The following is a 21665-nucleotide window of genomic DNA, read 5'->3' on the forward strand; positions in this document are numbered from 1 at the left end:
GGGCCCAGCCCGACACCTCCAGCTCAGAGGGTCAGTGAAGTGTCTCCTCCCCGCCCTCCTCCACGGTCTGAGCTGGCCCACCGGCCCGTGCCACCGCTGGCCACAGGACTCCAGGGCTCCCCCCGACAGCCATCTCTGCCCCGGCCACCAGCAAGCGGCAGGACAGCCAGAGTGAGGGGCACAGGGCCGGCACCAGGGCAGTCCCTGGGAGGGCGTGGGCCCGGGGCAAGGACGGTAAGGGTCTAGGAGAGGGGCGGCCCTTCCCAAGTGTGCAGGAGTCCGTGCTGTGCCCTCAGCTGGCATCTTACTTTGTCTGGCTTGGTGCGGGCAGTGGCCAGCGGGCACTCAGGTCCAAGGAACTGCCCCCTCGCCCGGCGCAGGAGCAGGGACTCTGACCAGGCAGAGGCTGAGGCTGACCAGGCCCCCACATGGGTCACAGGGAGTGTGCGGGAGGTGGGCTCGGCCCAGAAGAGGGCAGCCGCTGGCCCGGCCTCCTGCTTCCTGGAGTCCCCAGCCTTTCCGGAGCCTTCCACACTGGCCCTCGTCAGACCAGTTGCACGGTGGGGCAGTGGGGCCTGGGTGGGAGCCACTGTCACACTGGCTTTACCAGCAGGCAGTGCTGGGGTGAGTGTGGGGCCGCCCGGTGGGCTGCGGGAGCCCCCCTGCAGCACACACAGCTACCTGCTCTGCAGCCTGGGGGGCCCGTGTCGCCCTTGTTTACTGAGAAGGGAAGTGCAGGGAGGAGGCGAGGGTCTGAGGCGGCCACCGCTCGGATCGGGCTGGACCAACAACCCTGTGTCCATCCGTCTGTCCATCTGTCTGGGAAAGGAGGCAGGATTACTCCCCAGGCCCCTCCCCTCACCAGAAGTTCAACCTTTGTGGGGAGGTCGTGGTGGGTGCCAAGAGGGAGCCCCGAGGGGGAGGGGGCAGGAAGCCCCCGTGGCTGTGCTGTGCTTGGGCCGTGCCGGCCGAGAGCCCCCGGGACTGCCACGGTCCCAGGCTGGCGCCCCCGGTTCTGCGGTCTCCCCACTGTCGGTACCGAGCCCGGACTGTGGCCCCCACTGCATCATCCGCCCTGCTCCTGCGAGGGCCCGGGCCGAGGCTGACACGGATGCACCCCGAGGGGTGGCTGGGGCGGAGAGCCGGCCCGCAGTGGGGACTCCGCCGTTTACTGATGGGGAGTCGCTTTCTTTCTGGCCAGGTGTAACCCCAGAATCCACGCCCTGCTGCATCGGCTGCAGCAGGGCCCAGGAGCCCCAGGGACAGCTGCGTGGGGTCCCAAGGACGTCAAACTCTTGTTCTGTCCGACTGACCAGGTGCCTTGCCCTGAACAGCCCTGGTCCTCCTCACCTCTGGGGCTGGCACAGCTCACAGACGGGGACTGGCGGGGAGCAGGAGCCCCCCACTCCGATCCTCACCGCCACCTCGTGGGCGCTCCAGGCCGAGGCCACCGGGGCAGCAGCGACTGAGGGAGGAGCGTGGCGGCCAGCCCCGGAGCGGCCGGGGAAACACCCTGAATGGCTCTGTGCCCCTCGATCCTTGTCAGACCAGACTCCATCCCAGGCCCTTGAACTGAGGCTACGACCCCCCGCCAGGAGGCCCCGACTCCCTCCAGAAGCACAGACACTTGTGGCATGGGAGGGGTGAGCCTGGACAAGCTGCTTCATGGCTCAGGCCGCCCCGGCCTGCCCTCCAGCCCCTGCCTCGGCCCAGCCACTGTCCTGAGACACCCAGGGGAGGGGCCGGGGCGGGGGGGATCTGGGCTTGGGGGACCCTGGCCCCAGCCTGTTGCATCCAACACGTCCCCAGGGCTCCCTCCAGGGCCTCTCCTCACCACAAATCACGCTGGCTTGGCCGCAGGGGAGAGGCTGTCCCCGACCCTCTGAGCCACCTCAGGGAGCCGTTTCAGGGAGGCGGGGAGGAGGGCAGGCATTCCTGCCCACAGGCCCCGTAGCTGCCAGGAGTCTGTGGCCGGCCCCTCAAAATCCGGCCCCCAGGGCCCAATGCCGTCCATCTGCGCTGGTGCGAGGCAAGGCCGGGTGGCGGCGTGACACGTGACAGCAGCCAAAACAGGCAAGCAGACACAGGACAGGACCTTTATTGCTGAACACAAAACACCCACCGGGGAGTCCCGGGGGGAGGGCTAGGGCGTGTGCTGTGCGGGGGCTGCCGCACCCACAGCAGGCACAGGCCCTGCGGCGGCCGGCGAGCCCTGCCCGGCACCCCTCTGGGCTGGGGGTCGGGGTCCAACCCGGGTGCGAGGCTGAGGGCCCAGGGGTGGGAAGGGGAGTGTGCGGAGGGGTGCTAGGGCAGGGCCCCGCCCAGGGGAGAAGGTGAGCCCCTGGGCACGCACTGGTCACAGAAGGCCGGGAGCCAGGCAGGCAGAGCGGCGACCCCGGGGCCCCAGGGTGGGGCTCGGTGGCAGGTGGCCCCTCCTCTGGGGCGGTGGCAGGCGGAGCCTCCTTCCTCTCCAGGAACGAGGGGCTGAGGTAGGCGCGGGCTGGCCCCCTGGGCCCTCACAGACGGGGTTTGATGTGCAGAGTTTTCCCTGTTCCGAGAAGGGCAAAGGTCAGGTGCCAGGACCCCCCCCACCCCCCACCCCCCGCAGCCGGGGAGGAATGCCCCTCCCGCCGAAGCTTCTGGGTCAGGAGGGGGGGCGACTCCATCAAGCCCCGGCCTGCACGGCCTGCACAGCGGGGCTGCGAACGAGGGGAGGGCAAGCGGCTCCGATCAGGCTGCCGTCCGGCCCCGCCCACCCTGCGGTCCGGCGGCCCCGCCCACCCTGGGGTCCGGCAGCCTCGCGGCGCGCAGGCCGGGTCCCAGGCAGGAGCCACAGCGATCTGCCGGCTGAGCTATAAATACCAGGTGCACGCCGCCTGCGCCAGACTCCGAGACCCACGGCTCCCCTCCCACCTGCAACACGGCTGCCAGACGCACACGTGGGGGCTGAGCTGTGCCTTCAACCTCAAAAGTCACACGTGTGAGCGGTCGGCTGAGCGGGGGGGGGGGGGGGGGGGGGGGGGGGGGAAGGGACCTGGGTCCCCGGTGCGGTGACCGGGCCTGGGGGCAGGAGGGCCAGGGACGGAGAGGCCGCGGTCTGGTGGGCAGGGGCCTGGGGGCAGACGGTCAGGTCACGTCCGTGGGGGTCCCTACCCTGTGTGCCCCGCGCTCCCTGGGAGTCAGTGCCCGCCCTCTGCTATGAGGGCTCCAGGCCCCGCTCAGGCTGGCATCCCCCCCCCCCGCCCACGGGCGCCTCCATGTGGCTGCCCACAGGCACGGCACTCTCTATGTGCCCCTGGGAGCCCGCCTCTCCTCCTGGGCCCCCACTCAGGGCTGAGGACTCCAGTCACCGGCTGGGCCGAGCCAGAGCCCAGAAGCCAGGCCCACCCAGCCGGGGCTCCAGGCCTGCACACTGCACTGGCCTCTGCCCACAGGCCTCACCCCTACTGGGTGACTGCTTGAGTAGGTGCAGCCAGCCAGCCTGGGCCTGCCTCCGCCTGCCCCTCTAGCTCTGGCCCCGGCCAGGGTGGGGGAGGCCCGGGCAGGAAATGAAGGCTGATGGGGCCTCCGAGGCCAGCGGGAGTCTCTGCGGCCTCTCCCGGGCCAGCCTCCACTGGCACTGGGCTTGGCTGCCTCAGGGCCCCCATCCGCCCCGTCCCCACCCCAGGGAGGCCCACCCGGACGGAAGGTGCTGGTGCCCTGGTCCCAGGCGGGCAGGTGGAGGGCCTGGCCGAGGCTCTGCGGCCCCGAGGCGGGGGGCTGTACACAGGCACCGCGGGTCCCGGCCCCTCGGAGGCAGGCGTTTGAGCGTGCTCAGCGGGGCCGTTAGGGAAGGCTGCGGCAAGCATCTTCCATTAACGTTACGACCGTGAAATATGACAATAAAATGATGGCCGTATGGTCGCAAATTTGCAGCCCGCCGAGCTGCGTGGGGTTTATCGTCACTCAAACGCGCGGAGAGCTGTAAAATGTTTACAGAAAGGGTCGTTTGCAGCCATAAAATCCTCTTTTCTCTCCTAAACAAGGCTGAGTGGAGCCATTTACCAAGCCCCAAACGTTCATCGGGGGAGAGGGAACATCTGTTCTCTCCAGGAGTGTGCGGTGATCTTCCAGAACAAATTAACAGAAATGGGCGCTTTCTAATTAAATCAGCCCTCGGCTGGGGTGGCCTGTGCGGGCGGCCGCCACTGCGCTCACACCTTGGCCAGCTCTGTCCCCGTGGGCCCGAGGCGCACCCCTGCCAGCGGGGGGGGGGGGGGGGGGGGGCAGACACGGCACCATCAGCGCCCAGCCCATGCGGGGCGCTCACGAACCATCCGGGCCCCACCTGGGAGTCCTGACCCGGTGGGGCTGTGGGCAGCACTGAAAAAGAGCCCCCGGCCGTGCCACGCCGGGCTTCAAGGGGCCAAGCTGCCTACCTGAGTCCTTAGTTGGGGGGCTCCTGGGGGTCCGGGCCCTGGGCTGGCCTCCTGGGCTCGGTGAGGACTGCAGGGAGATGAAGGAAGGCAGCTTGGAGAGGCTGCTGGAGCTCGTCGCCGCAGAGGCAGCCTCCTCCCGGAGAGACAGCTCCTCTTGGTCCAAGGACAGGGAGGGGGAGGGAGGGGTGGGGGAGGAGGGGGAGAGGGGGGAGGAAGAGGAGGGGGTGGAGGAAGGGGAGGGGGAGGAGGGAGGCTTTGCTGACAGGGGAGAGCCCGAGGCTGCAGCTAACACCCTTGGGGAGGAGGGAGGGGAGGCTGAGCCAGCAGCCGCGGAGGTGGGGGAGCTGGGCGTCTGTCTGGTGGGGCGCTGGGCAGCCGAGGACTTCCTGTGGGAAAGGAAGGGGAGCAGAAGTGTGAGGGTGGGTGGCCGCCCGGCAGGGCTGGAGTCCGGAGGGCACTAGCCGACCAGCTATGCGGCACCCGTCCCAGCAGCCACCGGGCATCGCCATCCAGGTCTGAGGCCAGCCCTCGGCCCCAGAGGACCGGCCGGTGACGACAAGGGGCCTCTGGCCTGAGGCAGCTGGGGTGAGCCTGGCCGGTGAGCCCCGGTTCCCACTGACCCTGCCCTCACCTGCCACAGTCCACTCACGGGACAGGTGAGCACGTGGGGCCCCAGCCACGAGTATCACCCAGAACCTTCCCTTTCCTGGGGAGTGGGAGTGGGTAGCTGAGAAGCCGCCACCTTCCTCCATGGGACAGGGACTGGGCATTCCCACATAGGCTGGTCCGGGCCAGGGATGTCCTTGGCTCTGTCCAGCCTGGAGGTGTAGGGTGGGGCACCTCTGGAGGTCACTGGATCCTCAACTTTGAACGGAGGTTTTTTTGGGTCTGAAGCTCTAAGAGCTGGGATGGGGTGTAGGGTCTCCCCGTGAGGATGGTCTCCCAGCGTGGGGAGGGACTGCTTCCGGAACCCCCCTCCCCGCCCCCCCCCCCCACTGTCCCAAGCTTACACACACAGCACCCACTGGCCCCGTCACCTGGGTCCGTGGCTGGAGGCGGCCTTGCTCTTGGGTGACGCGCTGCTGGGCTCCGGGGCCGGGGCTGAGGCCGCCCGCCGGCCAGGGCGCTTCTGGTTGCGGTGGAGCAGCTGGCACTGGGCGCCCCGGGGGCAGACGCCCCTGCGAGAGAAGTCGGGGCACAGCAGCGTGTGCTTCTTCTTGCACTGCGGGGGGGAAGAGGGCAGCCGGGTGAGCAGGTCAAGGCCTCTGCACCAGGCGGGGCGGCCCTGCCTGCTCAGTCCCCCAGGGCCAGAGACTTCCTGTTGGAAGGCTGAAACCCCCAGGCCAGAGCAGCCTGCGCCCCCACCCACCCGTGCCCCCTGGGTGATCAGAAGGGCCCTGGGCTGGACTGACGGCAGGGACCGGGCTGGCCCAGGGGTCTCCTAGACTGGTGTAGGAATTCTCAGGCCACTAATCCCCTCTCTGGACCGCAGCACCCCATCCTGGCTGAAGATGGAGACGTGGGGGGAGGCTCAATGCGTGGAGGACCTTATGCACGGGGTTTAGGCTCCAAGCCCAGGGGTGCCCAGGTCGGCCGAGGCCAGCCGCACACCCGATCCACCCCACCTGTCACGGCGGCTAATTATACCCGGCTTGGGACGCGCCATCCAGCAGGTGCTCTGTGCAGCACGGGGCCTCAGCTCCGCCCACCAGGCCCACAGGGAGCCAGGAAGCCCCTGCCCATGGCCAGTCTTAGGGGGCACAATGGGTGTGTGTGTGTGTGTGTGTGGAATGTAGCAAGTGTCCCTCGTGTTGGACCAGCCACCGGGAGAGACACTGTCCTGACAGGACCCACTGCAGGGGCCCCGCCAATCCGCCCAGAGCCGAGTTTCAAGCAGCCAGGCCGCAGTGCTCACACCCAGTCCGGGAGGCTGTGTGCTGGCTGAACCACTTGGAAATATGTGGCAACAGCTCTGAAACCTGCCTCTTGGAAGCCCGTCCCCGGAGCCCTGGACCTGGGCCCTGCTCCCAGCACCCAGGACAAAGAGCCTGGCTGAGGACCCCGCGGAGTGCGTGCCCGTTCTCTGAGCACAACCTGGGCACTGGCCCCATTCAGGCCCCACACCTGCCCCTCGGCTGCCACCAATGGACTGGAAGCCCCTCACGCTCATGCCAGGGGGCCGGAGCTGGTGGGGCCATCTGGGCAGCAGGACCCCCAAACGTACACTTGCACCCCCCTCCCAGCTAGCCCCCCTGCCCCCGAGAGAAGGCTGATGTGTGCTCGCTTGCTTTCAGGACACGGGGTCCTGAAACGCAGGGGCCCCGCCGCCGTGGGTTCCACTCTAAGACCAGGAGAGTACAGGGCACTGGTGTACCAGGGCAAGGGCAGGCGGCGGGCCCTTCTGCAGGGGAGTGGTGGGTGGAGAGAGCCTGGCACCGGACAAGAGATGACCCGGATGCCGAGTGCATATCGGGGGGCGGCCGGCCGGGCCCATGCTGTCCCATGTGTAGACCACGAGCCACGCGGAGGCTCCGAGCCACGGCGGTGCTGCGGGCTCGGCAGACAAGGACGAACGTAAAAGGCCACACCGATGTCTCCTCCGTGACTGTGCGGTGAAAGGTGTGACGGGTCGGGTTAATACAATTCATTTCAGCTGCTCTGCGTTTACTCTTCTAAGGTGGCCACAAGGAAACTCAGAATCTCATGTGTGGCTCACATCTGGCCTACTGGATGGTGCTGGTCTGAGCTGGCCCCCTCTCTGGGACAGCCACACGTCGAGGGTCGAAGGTACAGAATGTTCCCAAACCATCCACAGGCCGTCAAGAAAGGAAAATGATGGACAAAAAGCGACTCAGAAACACACTGGACACAAACGGAGCCTCCAATTTCAAAGGCAGGACGTCTTCGTCCAGACGAAGCCCACAGGTGTGGGAGCAAAGCCAAACAACCACGCAGGGGCCCCAGAAAACCCCCCAAAGGCCTGGAAATGAAGAAACACGCTACTAAATTCTCCACGGGTCAAACAAGAAATCACGGAAATGAGGTAACGGTGAGAACTGGGCGCCAGTACTGAGCCACGCGTCAGGAGCAGCTCCCGCGCCGGGAGACAGGTCGCAGCCTGCAGGCTTCTGTCGGCAGAGAGGCTCCTGCTCGACACGCGGGGACAGCAGAATGGCCCAAACCCAGCAGAGGGAAGGAAACAGAAGGTAAAAACAGAAAGGAAAGAAATACCAAAAGAGGGGCAAACCCAGGAGAGCCAAGAGTTGGTTCTCTGAAGAAATGAATCAATTTGTCCAACAAGACGGACTGGGAGACGAAGAGGCCAGCACAGAACACGAGGAAGGACAAACGGGCCGTAGCTGGTGACCCTGCTGAACAACAAAACGCTACCGATACAACATCAAGAAGAAACTTGACACGAATGAACTTGAAAACACAGATGAAACTGACAAATTCCAGAAAAACTGTCAAGAAAAAAATAAAACCTGGACAAATACTCCTATGGCCATAAAGGCATGTGAACCAGTAGTTAAAAAATAAAGCAAGTTCCAGCCCAGGGTTTTCCTGGAAGTTCTACCAATATTCAGTGTACTACCCAACCCTGCAGGAACTGGTCCACAGAAAGGGATGAGAGGACACTCCTGAACCCGGTGACAGGGCTGGGGCCCTCCTAAAAACAAAACCTGACCGGATGAGATCCCAGAGGCCATTTGCACTCATGCCTGAGGGTTCAAAGGTCACACACACATTATAAACAAATGGGAGTCCTGCCGTGTATCCCGACTAACAGACCAGGACTAAGACGAGTGTGCCTCAAGGATGCAAGGTTAGTTTAACATTAGAAAATCAACAAGCAGAATTTTGCACATTAACAGACTCCACACATGGGATCATATGATCACCTCAACAGCTACAAAAAGTATTTAATAAATCCAGCATGAATTCAAAGTTTAACAGATTACTGATTGGATGGTACTTTCTTAGCTTAATATAGAGGGTTTCTGAGAAGAATGTTCCAAAAGCGTCACTTGTCACAGGGAAAGGGTGGAGGCCCACTCCCATCACTGCTACATTGTGCTGGGGTCATAGCCAGAGTAGAGACAAGAAAAAGAAAGAAAAGACGTTTGAACTCAAAGGAGGGAAGAAATGGCCATTATTTGCAGAAGATACATTTCTTTAGGAAAACCCAAAAGAATCTATGGATAAATTATAACAATCACTAATACAGTTCAGCAAGGTTCCTGGAAACAAAATGAATATAAAGAATTCCACGTCTAGATACCCATGAACGTTCAGAAAATAAGAATTTTTAATTTGTTATTTATAAAAATAATAAAAGTGACAAATAAATCTAACAAAGGTACAGAAGAACTTCAGTAAAAGGCAGCACACGAGTGGCCTACATAAGAGCCAGATGCCCGGCTCACTCACGGGCGGGCAGACAAGGGCCAATTCCCACCAAACCGAGACAGAGATTCAGGACAATCTCCATAAAAATTCCAACTTTTTATTTTATTTTTTTAACCTACATTGGATCTACAATATATTTCTGGAAGGATAAAGGGCAAGGAGGGTGAAAACAGCTGTGGAGAAGAACAAGGTGAAAGAATCTATGACCAGGAATTACCGCGAAGTTCAAGTGATCCCAGAGCACCAGCCGGCCCAAGGGTACATAAGGAACAGGGCAGGGAGCCCGCCTCGCGGCGCTGCCTGCAGACCCCGGGGACAGGGACAGACGGCCCTGGGCCTGACCCTACAGCACAGCACAGCTGTCCCGGGCGGGACTAAAGGGGCCGGGCCCACATGTGAAAGGCCGGCCTAGGGGCTCGGGGAAGGAGGAGGATTTCTCCCGCAAGACACAGATGTGCAAACCTTCACCACCGATAAAGTCATTTCCATTAAAATTAAGAACTTTTGTTCTTCAAAATAACACCACAAAAAAGGAAAAAAATTAATTACAAAGAAGATAATTGCCATTTATATGACTGACAAAAGATTAACGTCCAGAATGTTTCATATTTATGTATTTTTATGTTCATATTTAGATTTTATAAATTTCCTGTGAATCCACAAGAGGAAACCAACCCAGAGGAAAAACGTCCCCACCCTCACTTAAAAAAAAAAAAACAAAAAAAACAGGGGGCGCCTGGGTGGCTCAGTCGGTTGAGCGTCCGACTTCGGCTCAGGTCATGATCTCGCCGTCTGTGAGTTCGAGCCCCGCATCGGGCTCTGTGCTGACAGCTCGGAGCCTGGAGCCTGCTTCGGATTCTGTGTCTCCTTCTCTCTCTGCCCCTCCCGTTTGTGCTCTCTCTCCCTCTCTCTCTCAAAAAATAAAATAGACATTTAAAGAGAAATTAAAAATTTAAAAAACCCCAACAAAACCCCACCTAGTTTTCAGAAAGGGAGGCAGAAAAGGTTCAAACACAGGGAAGGCATCTTGCCTCATCAAATCCAGTAAAGGCAAATTAAAAAATGCAATGAGGTAACCTTTTGTCCTTCAAACGGTCAAAAAGAAAAACCGAGGTTGAACGTCACCAAGTGCGGGCAAGAACTGGTCTACGAGTGTGAATGGGCAGAAGCCGCCGGGAAGCCATCTCAGGTGTCCACCACAGCAGACCAGGGCCCTCCAGACCCGGGCCGGGGCCTTGCCAGTGACGCGCTACAGCCCCGATCCCCGCGGGCCGGAGGCGGAGCCTGCGTCACGCCAGCCTGCCTCCGGGGAAGCGCATTCCATTTCACAGGGGTGAGGCCATGAGAGGCCAGGACCGACCGCACTGCCCACCCGTGCTTGCCCCCACAGTCACCGAGGGGCTCCCAGGGTCCCTGCTCCCTTCCCAGGCCCCGGCCCCACCGGCTGCCTGCTCCAGGCCAGACAGGACCGCAGAAGAGCTGGTGCGGGAGGGACAGGACTCGGGTGGGCTGTCTTGGCCCAAATCTGCCACCTAGCTCGTCCATGGCAGCCACCAGCCTTCCCACCCCTCCTGGGTCGTGCCAGCCCATCTCCGTCCTCAGACTGCCACCCCGCTCTCCAGGGGGCCGGGTCCCACCTCCACCGCCAGCAACACCAAAGAACCGGCTCATCAGTCCTGTCCCCAGTGACTCACCGGCTTCCCTCCCACCCTCCAGAACCAAAGCCACCCCTTCCCCACCTTGGAGACAGTCCCACACTCCCCTCCCTCTCCACCCCTCCTTCTCGCTGTACCTTCTCGAAGGCATCTACCTCATCCATTCCCTGGCTATTTAGGTTAAGGTCTGCCTCATTCACTCAGTCATTCACCCCCAAATTGGTGACCGAATCCAATGTGATATCCTAGAACAGAACATGGAAATTGTGGAAGACCGGGTAAGGTGCAATCAGAGCCTGGACTCAAGCCGGGAGCAATACGCCCAGTGTTACTTCTCTAGTTTTGATGGCTGGGTGCTGGTTGTGGTGAAGGTTCAGAGCAGGGGGCCGGGGGAAGGGTGTGTGGGGATTCTGCACCATCTCTGCAGCTTTTGGGTACATCCACAATTACTACAAACGACAAGTTTATTAAACACGGTAAATGACTGTCTGTGCTGGGCTCTGACGTCTACACACGTGACAAGGACAGGAAGACTCTGAAGGTGGACAGAAGGCTGTTGGGGGCCCACGGACCCTCGGATCCAGGATTTCCTTCCTGCCTTGCTGGGGTGGGGCCAGATTAGGCCCTGAAGAATCGGGGCTGCGGGGCCCTTTCCCCTCCCAGTGGAGGTCAAGTGGGGAACCTGGATTTCCATCTGTACTTGGCAGGGGTGCGTCACCACCTCCACTCCCATCCCACCCCTGGTGTCGCAGGAAGCCGGCTGAAACAGAAGGTTTAAACAAGATCCAGACCCCTGTAACGGCCAACATGTCCAGGTTTCAACAGAAAAGGACTCAGCATACTGGAAAAAGGTAAGACCTCAGACTGAATGGAATTGCAATTGCAGACAATCAGCGCCTGTCGGCATGAGACTGCAGAGGTGTTGGGCTTATCTGACGAAGAGTTGAAAGGGGCATGAAAAATGTGTTTCTTTATTTTTAAGATTTTATTTTTAAGTAATCTCTACATCCAGCGTGGGGCTCGAACTCACGACCCCAAGATCGAGTCACACGCTCCACCGACTGACCCCGCCAGGCACCCTCATAAACGTGTTTCAACAAGCAATTAAAGACATGCTGGAAACGATGACAATATAGAAAGTCTCAACTAAGAAAAAGAAGATGTAAGATAGGACCAAATGAAATTTTAGAACTGAAAAGCACAATAACCGAAATAAAAAAGACTCCTGTATGGGCTCAACAGCAGAAGGGAGGCACAGAGGAAAGAGTCAGTGAATCAGAAGACAGAGCAACAGAAATTAACCAATCTGAGTGACACAGAGCAGACTTTAAAACATGGATGGTGCCTCAAGGGCCTGTGGGAACACAACTCTCATGCACCCAGAGCTGTGGAAGGGAAGAAGAAAGAACTCAAGAGTAATGGCTGAAAATGTCCCAAACTTGGCAAAAACCATAAGCCTACAGATTCAGAAAGCTGAGCGAACCCCAATCAGTAAAAAGCAAAGAAATCCACGAAACCCTGCATCATAGTCAAACTTGTAAAAGCTATAAAGAATCCTCCAAGCAGCCAGAGAGAAATGACACTTCTTCACCTGTGCAGGAAAGTTCAAATGACAGTGATTTCTCCCATAGCACCACGGAGGCCAGAGGAGGTGGTATAACATTTACAAGAGCTGAAGGGGCAGAACTATCAGCTCAGAATCTCATATTCAGCAAAAATAGCCTTCAAGAATGTGGGGGAAATCCAGACATTCTCAGATGAAGGAAAACCAAGAAAATCTGTCACCAGCAGATCTGCCCTAAACATGACTATAGACGTTCTCTAAACAGAAAGGAGACGATAAAAGACAAGCCTTGGAGCGACAGGAAGGCAGGCCAAGATAACCAAACCACGGGTAAACATACCAGACTTTCCTCGAGTCTCCTGAATTATGTTTGATTACGGAAGCAAAAATTATCAGTGTCTGTTGTGGTTCTAAATGTCTATAGAGGACATATGTAAGGTGGTTACAGACGGGAACGGTAAAGGGACATAAAGGAAGGTGAGGTTTCTACACCAGTAGACTGTGATAAGTTATGGATACACAACACAATGCCTAGTGCAGCCACTAAAAAAGCTACAGAAAGATGTACACACTTGAAAGCACTACAGATAAATCAAAACAAAATTCTAAAATTGTTCCAGTAACCCATAAAAAGACAGAAATGAAAAAGTAGAACAAAAACCAGAAACCAACAGAAGTCAAATTGCAGACTGAAGCCCTACCATAGCAATAATCACATTAAGTGTAAATGGCCTAAATATACAAATTAAAAGATTGGCAGAGTAAATTTTAAAACATGACCCAATTATCTGCTGTTTATAAGAAAGTTACTTCAGGGGCGCCTGGGTGGCGCAGTCGGTTAAGTGTCCGACTTCAGCCAGGTCACGATCTCGCGGTCCGTGAGTTCGAGCCCCGCGTCGGGCTCTGGGCTGATGGCTCAGAGCCTGGAGCCTGTTTCTGATTCTGTGTCTCCCTCTCTCTCTGCCCCTCCCCCGTTCATGCTCTGTCTCTCTCTGTCCCAAAAATAAATAAACGTTGAAAAAAAAAATTAAAAAAAAAAAAAAAAAGAAAGTTACTTCAAATACAATACTATAGGTAAGCTTAAGGTAAAAGGATGGAAAAAGGTATATCATGCAAACATGGATCAAAAGATAGCAGGAGTGGCCACATGAATACCACCTGAAGCAGACTTTAGAGTAAAGAAAATCACAGAGAGACATGTTTTTATGCCATGTCCAATGCGGGGCTTGAACTCAACAACCCTGAGATCAAGAGTCGACCCTGAGATCAACGGTCGGCTCTGAGATCAAGAGTCACATGTTCTACCGACTGAGCCAGTCACCCCAGAGAGACACATTTTATACTGATAAAAGGATCAATCCAACAAGAAGACATAGCAATCCTAAATTTACATGCACCAAATAAAAGAGCTATAAGATACATTTTTTTGTTGTTGTTAAAACCCTCAGAAAGTTTTACATTTTATTTTTATTTATTTATTTTTTTTGAGAAAGTGGGACAGAGCACAAGTTGGGGAGGGGCAGTGAAAGACGGAGACAGAGAATCCAAGGCAGGCTCCAGAGTCTGAGCTGTCAGCACAGAGCCCGATGTGGGGCTCGAACTCACAAACCGCGAGATCATGACCTGAGCTGAAGTCGGACGCTTAACCGACTGAGCCACCCCAGGCGCCCCTATAAAATACATTTAATAAAAACTGATAGATATGAAAGGAGAGACAAATCCAAAATGACAGATGGTGACTTCAACATCAGTCTTCCAACAATTAATGGAAAGTCAGCAAGGACATAGAAGAACTCAAAAGTGCCTTTCACCAGCAAAATCTAAGCGCCATTTATAAAACTCTCCACTTCACTCAACAAGACTGGAATACATATTCTTTTCAAGTGCTCACAGAATATATACTAAGATAAAGCATATCCTGGGCCATACAACAAGGCCCAAGAAACTTAAAAGAATTAAAATCATACACAGTGTATTCTTTACCACTACAGACTCAAATTAAAACTCAATGACAGAGGGGCACCTGGGTGGCTCAGTCAGTTAAGCAGCCAACTCTTGATTTGGGCTCAGGTCATGATGTCACGGTTCGTGAGCTCAAGCCCTGCTTTGGGCTCTGCACTGTGTCAGTGCAGAGCCTCCTTGGAAGCTTCTCTCCCTCTCTCTCTCTCTCTCTCTCTCTGCCCCTACCCCACGTGCTCTCTCTCTCTCTCTCTCCCTCTCAAAATAGAGAAATAAACTTCAAAAAAAAAAAACAACAACAAAAATGACAGAAAGATATTAGGAAAATCTCCAAACACTTGGAAATAAAACAATAATCTGTGGATCAAAAAGAAAGTCTCGAGGTGGTGGCAGCGGCGGTGGTGGGGGGGGTGCGGTGGACAAAAACGAAAAAAAACAACAAACAAGAAACAACCAGAACTAAATGAAAATACATCTCAAAATTGGTAGGATTCAGCTAGCTAAATTCATACACAAGAGGAAAAATTCCAGGGGCACCAGCTCAGGTCATGATCTCATGGTTCATGAGTTTGAGCCCATGTTGGGCTCTGTGCTGTCAGTGCAGAGCCCGCTTCATATCCTCTGTCTCCCTCTCTCTCTGCCCCACCCCTGCTCTTTTCTCTCTCAAAAATCAACAAACATAAAAAAAAGGAAATATTTCAAATCAATAGTCTAACTCCCACCGTCAGACCCTGGGGCGGGGGGGGAAGAGCAAAATAGAACCAAAGCAACAGAAAGAAACAGTAATGATAAGAACAGAAGTCAATAAAACCAAAAAGAAAAAAAAAAAAACAATAAGAGAGAAATCAATGAAACAAAGAGCTGGCTCTTTAAAAAGATCAATAATATTGACAAACCTCTGGCAAAGCAAAGAAAAAAGACAAAAGTCACAAATTTCCAATATCAGGAATTAACAGGGATCACTACAGACCCTGCAGACATCAGAAGGATAATTAGGGCATACTTCGAACAACCCTACACACGTAATTTTCACAACTTAGATGAGATGGACCAATTCCTAGAAATACACAATCACCAAAACTGACTCAAGAAGAAAAAGAAAATCTGACTAGCTCTATATATAGTAAGGAGATCGAATCAGTAATCAAAACCCTCCCAATAAAGAGAAGCCCAAGACCAGAGGGCTTCCCTGGTGAATTCTACTAAACATGTGAAGAAGAACCAACACTTACTTTTCTCAAATTCTTCCAAAAAACGGAAGAGTAAGGAATTCTTCCTAACAACAAACAGCCAAATAATCTGTAAAGCTAGCTTTACCCTGATACCACAACCAGACAAAATTACCACAAGAAAGAAAGCCACAGATCAATGCTCGTCACAAATACAGATACAAAGATCGTCAACAAAATACTAGAAAGCTGAATTCAGCAGTGGGATGCTCAACATACAAAAACCAGCCAATGTAACTGTGATTAGAGGGGGTCGGTATGCCTGATTGGCTACTTTGGTAGAATTTAGGAAGAAGAAAACCGCATGATCATCTCAATCGATTCAAAAAAGATCCAACAAGATTCAACACCTTTTATAATAAAAACATCAAATAAACTAGGACTAGAAAAGGAACCTCCTCAACAGGATAAGAATCATACCCGAAAGCCCACAGCTACCATCGTACTAACTGCTGAAAGACTGAAAGCTTTTCCTTTAAGATGAAGAACAAGACAGGGATGCCCCCTTTTGCCACGTTTATCTAACACAGTGCTAGAAATTCTAGCCAGAGCAATTAGGCTAAATAAATATTAAAAACATAGGGATGCCTGGGTGGTTCAGTTGGTTAAGCATCCAACTTTTGATTCTGGCTTGGGTCATGCATGATCTCATGGTTCATGGGACTGAGCCCCACACTGGGCTCTGTGCTGATGGCACAGAGCCTGCTTGGGATTCTCTCTCTCTTTCTCTCTCTGTTTCTCTCTGTCTCTTTTATTGCTATCTCTCTCCCTCTCCTTTTCTCTCTGCCCCACCCCACTCATGCACTCTTTCTCTCCCTCTCTCTCAAAATAAATAAATAAAAATTAAAGAAAACACACATACACGTGTATGTATATACATATCAAACCTAAATTTAAAAGGAAGAAAATTATCTCTGTTAGCAGATGACATGACCGTATGTATAGAAAACGCTAAACAATCCACAAAAAATTGTAAGAGCTAATATATGCATTCAACAAAACTCTGGAATATAAAATCAACACACACATAAAATCAACGTATCACTACCCACTTATAATGAACAATCTAAAAAAAGGAAATTAAAAAATCAATTTTCCATTTACAGTAACATCAAAAAATGTAAGATCCTTAGGAATAAATTTAACCAAGGAGGCAAGAGATACACTAAGAAAACACTGCTGAAAGAAATTAATGAAGGTCTAAGTTAATGGAAAGACATCCCATGTTCATAGACTAGAAGACTTCCTATTGTCCAGATGACAATACCACCCAGAGTGATCTACAGATACAATGCAATCCCTACCAAAATCCCAAAGGCCTTTTATAAAATTTATTTATTTTTTTAACGTTTTATTTATTTTTGAGAAAGAGAGTGAGCAGGGGAGGGGCAGAGAAAGAGGGGGACAGAGGATCTGAAGTTGGGCTCTGCGCTGACATCAGTAAGCCCAACCTGGGGCTCAAACTCATGAACTGTGAGATTGTGATGTGAACCGAAGTTGGACACTCAACTGACTGAGCCCCCGAGCGTCCCCCAAGGGTCTTTGAAAAACAAATAGAAAAGTCCATCCTAAAATTCATATGGAATCTCAAATGACCCCAAAAGGTCAAAATAATCTTGGGGAAGAAGAACAAAATTGAGAAATTTACATTTCCTGGCTTCGAAAATTACTATAAAGCTACAGTAATCAAAATACTTGCTTCAGGACAGACACCAAGACCAATGGAACAGGACCCAGCACCCAGAAACGAGCCACCACGTATATGATGAGCTGAATGTCAACAAGCGGAAGACCGACGTTGGGCCCTCATCTCACACTACACGCAAAAATGGACTCAAAATGGTCAAAGACCTGAATTTCAGGACTAAAACTATTAAACTCGTATTAAAAAACCACAACCACAACCACAACAACAACATGGGGAGAGGCTTCAGGGACATCAGGTTGACAAGTATTTCTCGGATATGACATCAAAAGCATAGGCAATAGGAAGAAAATAAAGTGTTCTCAATCAATGAGAAACTTTTGTGCCTCACAGTATACTGTCAAGAGAATAAAAAGACAGAATGGGAGAAAACAGTCATAAATCCTCTCCTGGTAAGGGTTTGATTTCCAGAACATAAAAAGAAGTCCACAGCAACAGCGAAACACCCCAAACAACCCCATTCACAAGTGGGCAAAGGAGCCGAACGGACGTTTCTGCAAAGAAGATGCACCAACGGTCAGCAAGCTGACAAGACGCCCCCATCATCAGTTGCCAGGGGAAAGCAGACACTCACGAAGGTGGCTTTTAGGAAAAGGGGTGAGGCCAACAAAGCCTTGGTGAGGATGCGAAGAAACGAGAACCCGACACACTGCTGGTAGGGACGCAAAACACAACCAGTATGGCGGTTCCTCAAGATGCTAAACACACAACTGCGGCATAACCCTGCAGCTCCACTCCTGGGGGTCCGCTCAACGGAAGCGAAAGCGGGCATCTGAATGGACGTTACGTGACAACATTCGCAGCGGCGTCGGCGACGGTATCCAAAAGCCACAACCCTAGTGTCCATCCCAAGACGAATGGACAGAGAGGTGTGGCCCAGGCGTCCCTGGGATGTTACTCGGCCACGAAAAGGAGGGAAGCACCGACAGACCGCACTGTGCGTGAATGTTGACAACATCACGTGAAGTGAAAGAAACCAGACACAAAAGGACACACACCGTGTGACTCCACTTACATCCGGTATCTGAGAACAGGAGGATTCACGGAGACAAAACGTAAATTAGTCAGTGCCCAAGGCCCAGAGGGAGTAATGGGGGGGTCACCCCTGAACGTTTACAGTTTCTGTTTGGGGTGACGGAGAAGGTCTGGGAATAGACAGTGGTGACGGCTGGACAATACTGTGAATGCGATTAATGCCACTGAATCATACAGACAGAAATGGCAAATTTTATGTTATCTTTATTTTACTGCAATCAAAAAAAATGAATGACGTAACATACTAAAACCCACTGCACTGTAACTTAAATAGGTGAATTGTATGCTCTGCGAATCAGATGTCAAAGCTGTTGGAGACCAGACGGAGGGGCGGCCGATGCGTCTAGCATCACGCGCCGTCAAGAAAACGCAAAATGCAACCACAGTGAGAAGCCACCTCCCGCCATCAGCAAGGCCGAAGCTGCAGGACAGGTAGGGACGGGTGGTGGCAAGGACGTGACAGAAGGAAGCCCCCATCCGCTCCTGGTCGGAACGTGGACTGCCGTGGCCACGTTCGCGCGAAGTCCAACCCGCAGTCGCCACGTGGCCCAGCAAGACCACCCCCGGGTGTCTACCCAAGAGACACCTGTGCACACCTTTCACAGCTGGACTGTGCCAAATGGCCCCCGGCTGGACACAACCCAAACGTCCACCCACTGACCGACGAATGCCACGGCGTGGTCCAAGCACAACGGAGCAGCTTTCAGCCACAAAAAGAACACAGGCCTGATGTAGCCCACAATGCGACAAGCCTCAAAATCATGTTACAAGAGGGGCGCCACAAGGGGCGCCGGGGTGGCTCGGGTGGTTGAGCGTCTGACTCTTAGTTTCGGCTCGGGTCATGATCCCAGGGTCGTGGGATAGAGCCCCGTGTCAGGCTCTGCGCTGACCGTGTAAAGTCTGCTTGGGATTCTCTCTTTCTCCCTCTCTCTCTGCCCCTTCTCCACTCACTCCCTTTCTCAAAATAAATAAACGTTAAAAGAAGTTAAAAAAAAAAACCTTTTTTTTTTTTTTTATCAAACCTCGCCCCCCCCCCCCCCAAAACAAAAACGTAAAAGAAGCCAGGGGCACCTGGGTGGCTCAGTTAAGCATCAGGTCATGATGCCAGGGTCGTGAGATCAAGCCCCGTGCTGGGCTCCACGCTGAGTGTGGAGCCTGCTTGAGATTCCCTGTCCCTCTCTCTCTCCCCTTCTCCCCTGCTCTCTCTCTCTCTCTCTCTCTCTCAAAAAACAAAGAAACAAACAAACAAAACAAAAAAGGAAGGAGAGAAGCTGGACAACAGGGTCTACGTGTTCGCAGATTTCAATATATGAAACGCCCAGGAACACACGAGTTTGCGGAGAAAGGAGGTAGGTTCCTCGTGCCTGGCAGGAGAGGGGCGCGGGTGGGACTGACTACAGACGGCAGAAGGGCTGCTGGGCGACGGACACGTGCGTCCTAAACCTGGATTCTGGCAAGCAGACTTGTGTACTTGCAGCGGGGGAACCAGGTGATGTGTGCACTGGGCCTCAATAAAGCTGGGCTTCAATACATTTTTCTTAACGTTTATTTAGTTTTGAAGGGGGCGGGCGCAGAGAGAGAGGGAGACACGGAATGCGACGCAGGCTCCGGGCTCCGAGCCGTCAGCACAGAAAGCTGAGTGGAGACAGGGGTGGTTTCACGGGTGGTTTTGGGGGACAGGACCCCCCGTGTGGAAGAAAACTAAGTGATGTCCTACCTCACACCACAGCCAAGTCAGCGACACCTGCTCTTGCCCCAGGCCTACTCGGAAGGGGGCAGATGGGGCCTTAATCACCACAGTCCCCCAGACCCTCGAGACCCTCATTAGCCCAATCTTGCCGAACAGGAAACTGAGGCCCTGCAGGATGAAGGGGGGGGGTGCGGGGAGGGGGGCCAGGGCCTGAGCCCCTGCCCCAGGGCCTCCCTCAGGCCTCCCACACTGTGGCCTCAAAGCTGCACCCAGGAGGAGGATGGAGAGGGTCCCAGTGGCCCCGGGAGGGGGCAGGTCCCGGAACAGGACGGCAGGGGGATGGTGGAAGGACTCTGACCCACACACACCGGACAGATTTCAGCCTAAGCAACGGTACCCCAGCAGAGTCAATCGCTGATGACAGCCATGCAAACTCAGCCTGTGACTCGAGCCAGAGGACACGAGAGCTTCTGTGAGGCAGGGCACATCAGGAGACAGGAGGGGCTGTGGTGGGAGTGTCCCCAGCAACTCGGCTGATTGCCAGGAGCCCCACAAGCAGGCCAGGCACCCCACGCAGGCCGGGCCCTGACACACACACACACACACACACACACACACACACACACACACACACACACGTTACCCAGAGAGAGGACAAGCAGGGCACCTTGGCTGATGCCAGGTCGGGCGGCCGTGGGGACCCACCACTGGGACCGTGGAGAGACAACCCACTGCGACCCCATGTCGTCTGGCTAGTGGGTCCTGAGCGAAGGCAAGGGGTCAGACCAAGGGCCCGGTGGGCGGGGCGGAGGCTGACCTCTGAGCTGTCCAGAGCGGCGGTGTGGCCCCCGAAAAGGGAAGGGAGCAGAGATTTACTCCCGGCCTAAATTATTCACAAGAAAAGGGAGCGCGCCTCTTTAACAAGCCGTGGCTTTATGAAGCAAGGTTAACAATTTCACTTGATTCAGTGGAATATTATAAACTCTCTGGGGCCCATTTGAGGACTTGTACTTCAGGCACAAGGCGACGACTCAGCACTTTTTATATTATTTAGAGAATAAAATTAACCCTCACCGGCCCAGGCTGCTGCCGCTCCTGCCGCTGGATCTGGCCTGCTCAGCGCTTTCCCCCATATATAATTACAAGCTGCTATCCATCATGTGGCAGCCACGGCACCGACACGCCGAAAGGGACACAGTAAGCACTTCCACTAACGGCAGCAGAACTTAAATATCACTTTGATACTTTCATTTAAATTGGAATATCTTACAGTAATCACGCACAGCCTCCGCGGGGGTCCTGCCACCGCACCCCAGCCCACCCGGCCCTGGTCTGAGCCGCTCCCAGGCCCCGCCCCATGGGGCGGGGCCTCTCCGCCAGGGTTCTGGGCTTCCTTCAAAGTGACGCACCAGCTGCGGGTCAGGTCCCCAGGTTTGCCAAGCCCGGCCGGCCCGGGCCCTGGCCTTGCGGCAGGAGGGAGAGGACGCGGGGAGGGAAGGGGCACCGGCCCCGCGGTGTGAAACGCACTGACGCGCGCTCCCCTTGCCCAGGCCCAGTCCTGCTGCCCTGCCCACCGGCAGTCCCCAGGAAGTCCCAGCTCCGGTGCCCCCACAGTCCAGACTGCAGGTCTCAGCACTGGCGAGGAGGCTCCCTCTCGGGGCACCAGGGGCTAGAGAGGCCCGTCCTGGGGTTCCCAGCCCAGGGCACTGCTGCCCTGGCAGGCCCGGGCCACAGAGATGAGGAGGGGCTCCTTCTGGAGAGCGGGACGGAGCCGGGGTGCTCAGCTGCCGGGGAGCCCCAGCACAGCAGCCCCTCGCCGACAGGTGAGGGCAGCAGCAGTGATGGGCCCGAACACAGGAGGCAAAGCAGGCGCTAGCCTGCGGGTGGCCCTTGAGACCCAGTTCCCTAATCCCTTCACACTGGCCCCTTCTACCCTCGCCACCCTGGGGTTCCATGCGCTCCAAGGAAGGCTCGGAGGAGCGTGGCTGGTCCACCGCTGG

At 55.2% G+C, this 21665-nt stretch overlaps 1 protein-coding gene across 1 annotated transcript in view; it reads right to left on the minus strand.

Moving 5' to 3' along the window:
* Positions 1 to 2082: 2082 nt before the first annotated feature.
* The window catches only part of ZC3H3 (zinc finger CCCH-type containing 3), an 88674-nt gene continuing 69091 nt past the window's right edge, over positions 2083 to 21665 (minus strand). Inside the window, exons 10-12 of the mRNA XM_047074274.1 lie at positions 5456 to 5640; positions 4419 to 4804; positions 2083 to 2548 (exon numbers count right to left, since the gene is read on the minus strand). Coding sequence (XP_046930230.1) covers positions 2517 to 2548; positions 4419 to 4804; positions 5456 to 5640 — 603 coding nt within the window. The 3' untranslated portion in view covers positions 2083 to 2516. The remainder of the gene's footprint in view (positions 2549 to 4418; positions 4805 to 5455; positions 5641 to 21665) is intronic.

Source organism: Lynx rufus, unplaced genomic scaffold, assembly GCF_022079265.1.
Source record: "Lynx rufus isolate CCGP_SWC_20201006 ecotype Redwood Valley unplaced genomic scaffold, mLynRuf1.p SCAF_12, whole genome shotgun sequence".
Lineage (NCBI taxonomy): Eukaryota > Metazoa > Chordata > Mammalia > Carnivora > Felidae > Lynx > Lynx rufus.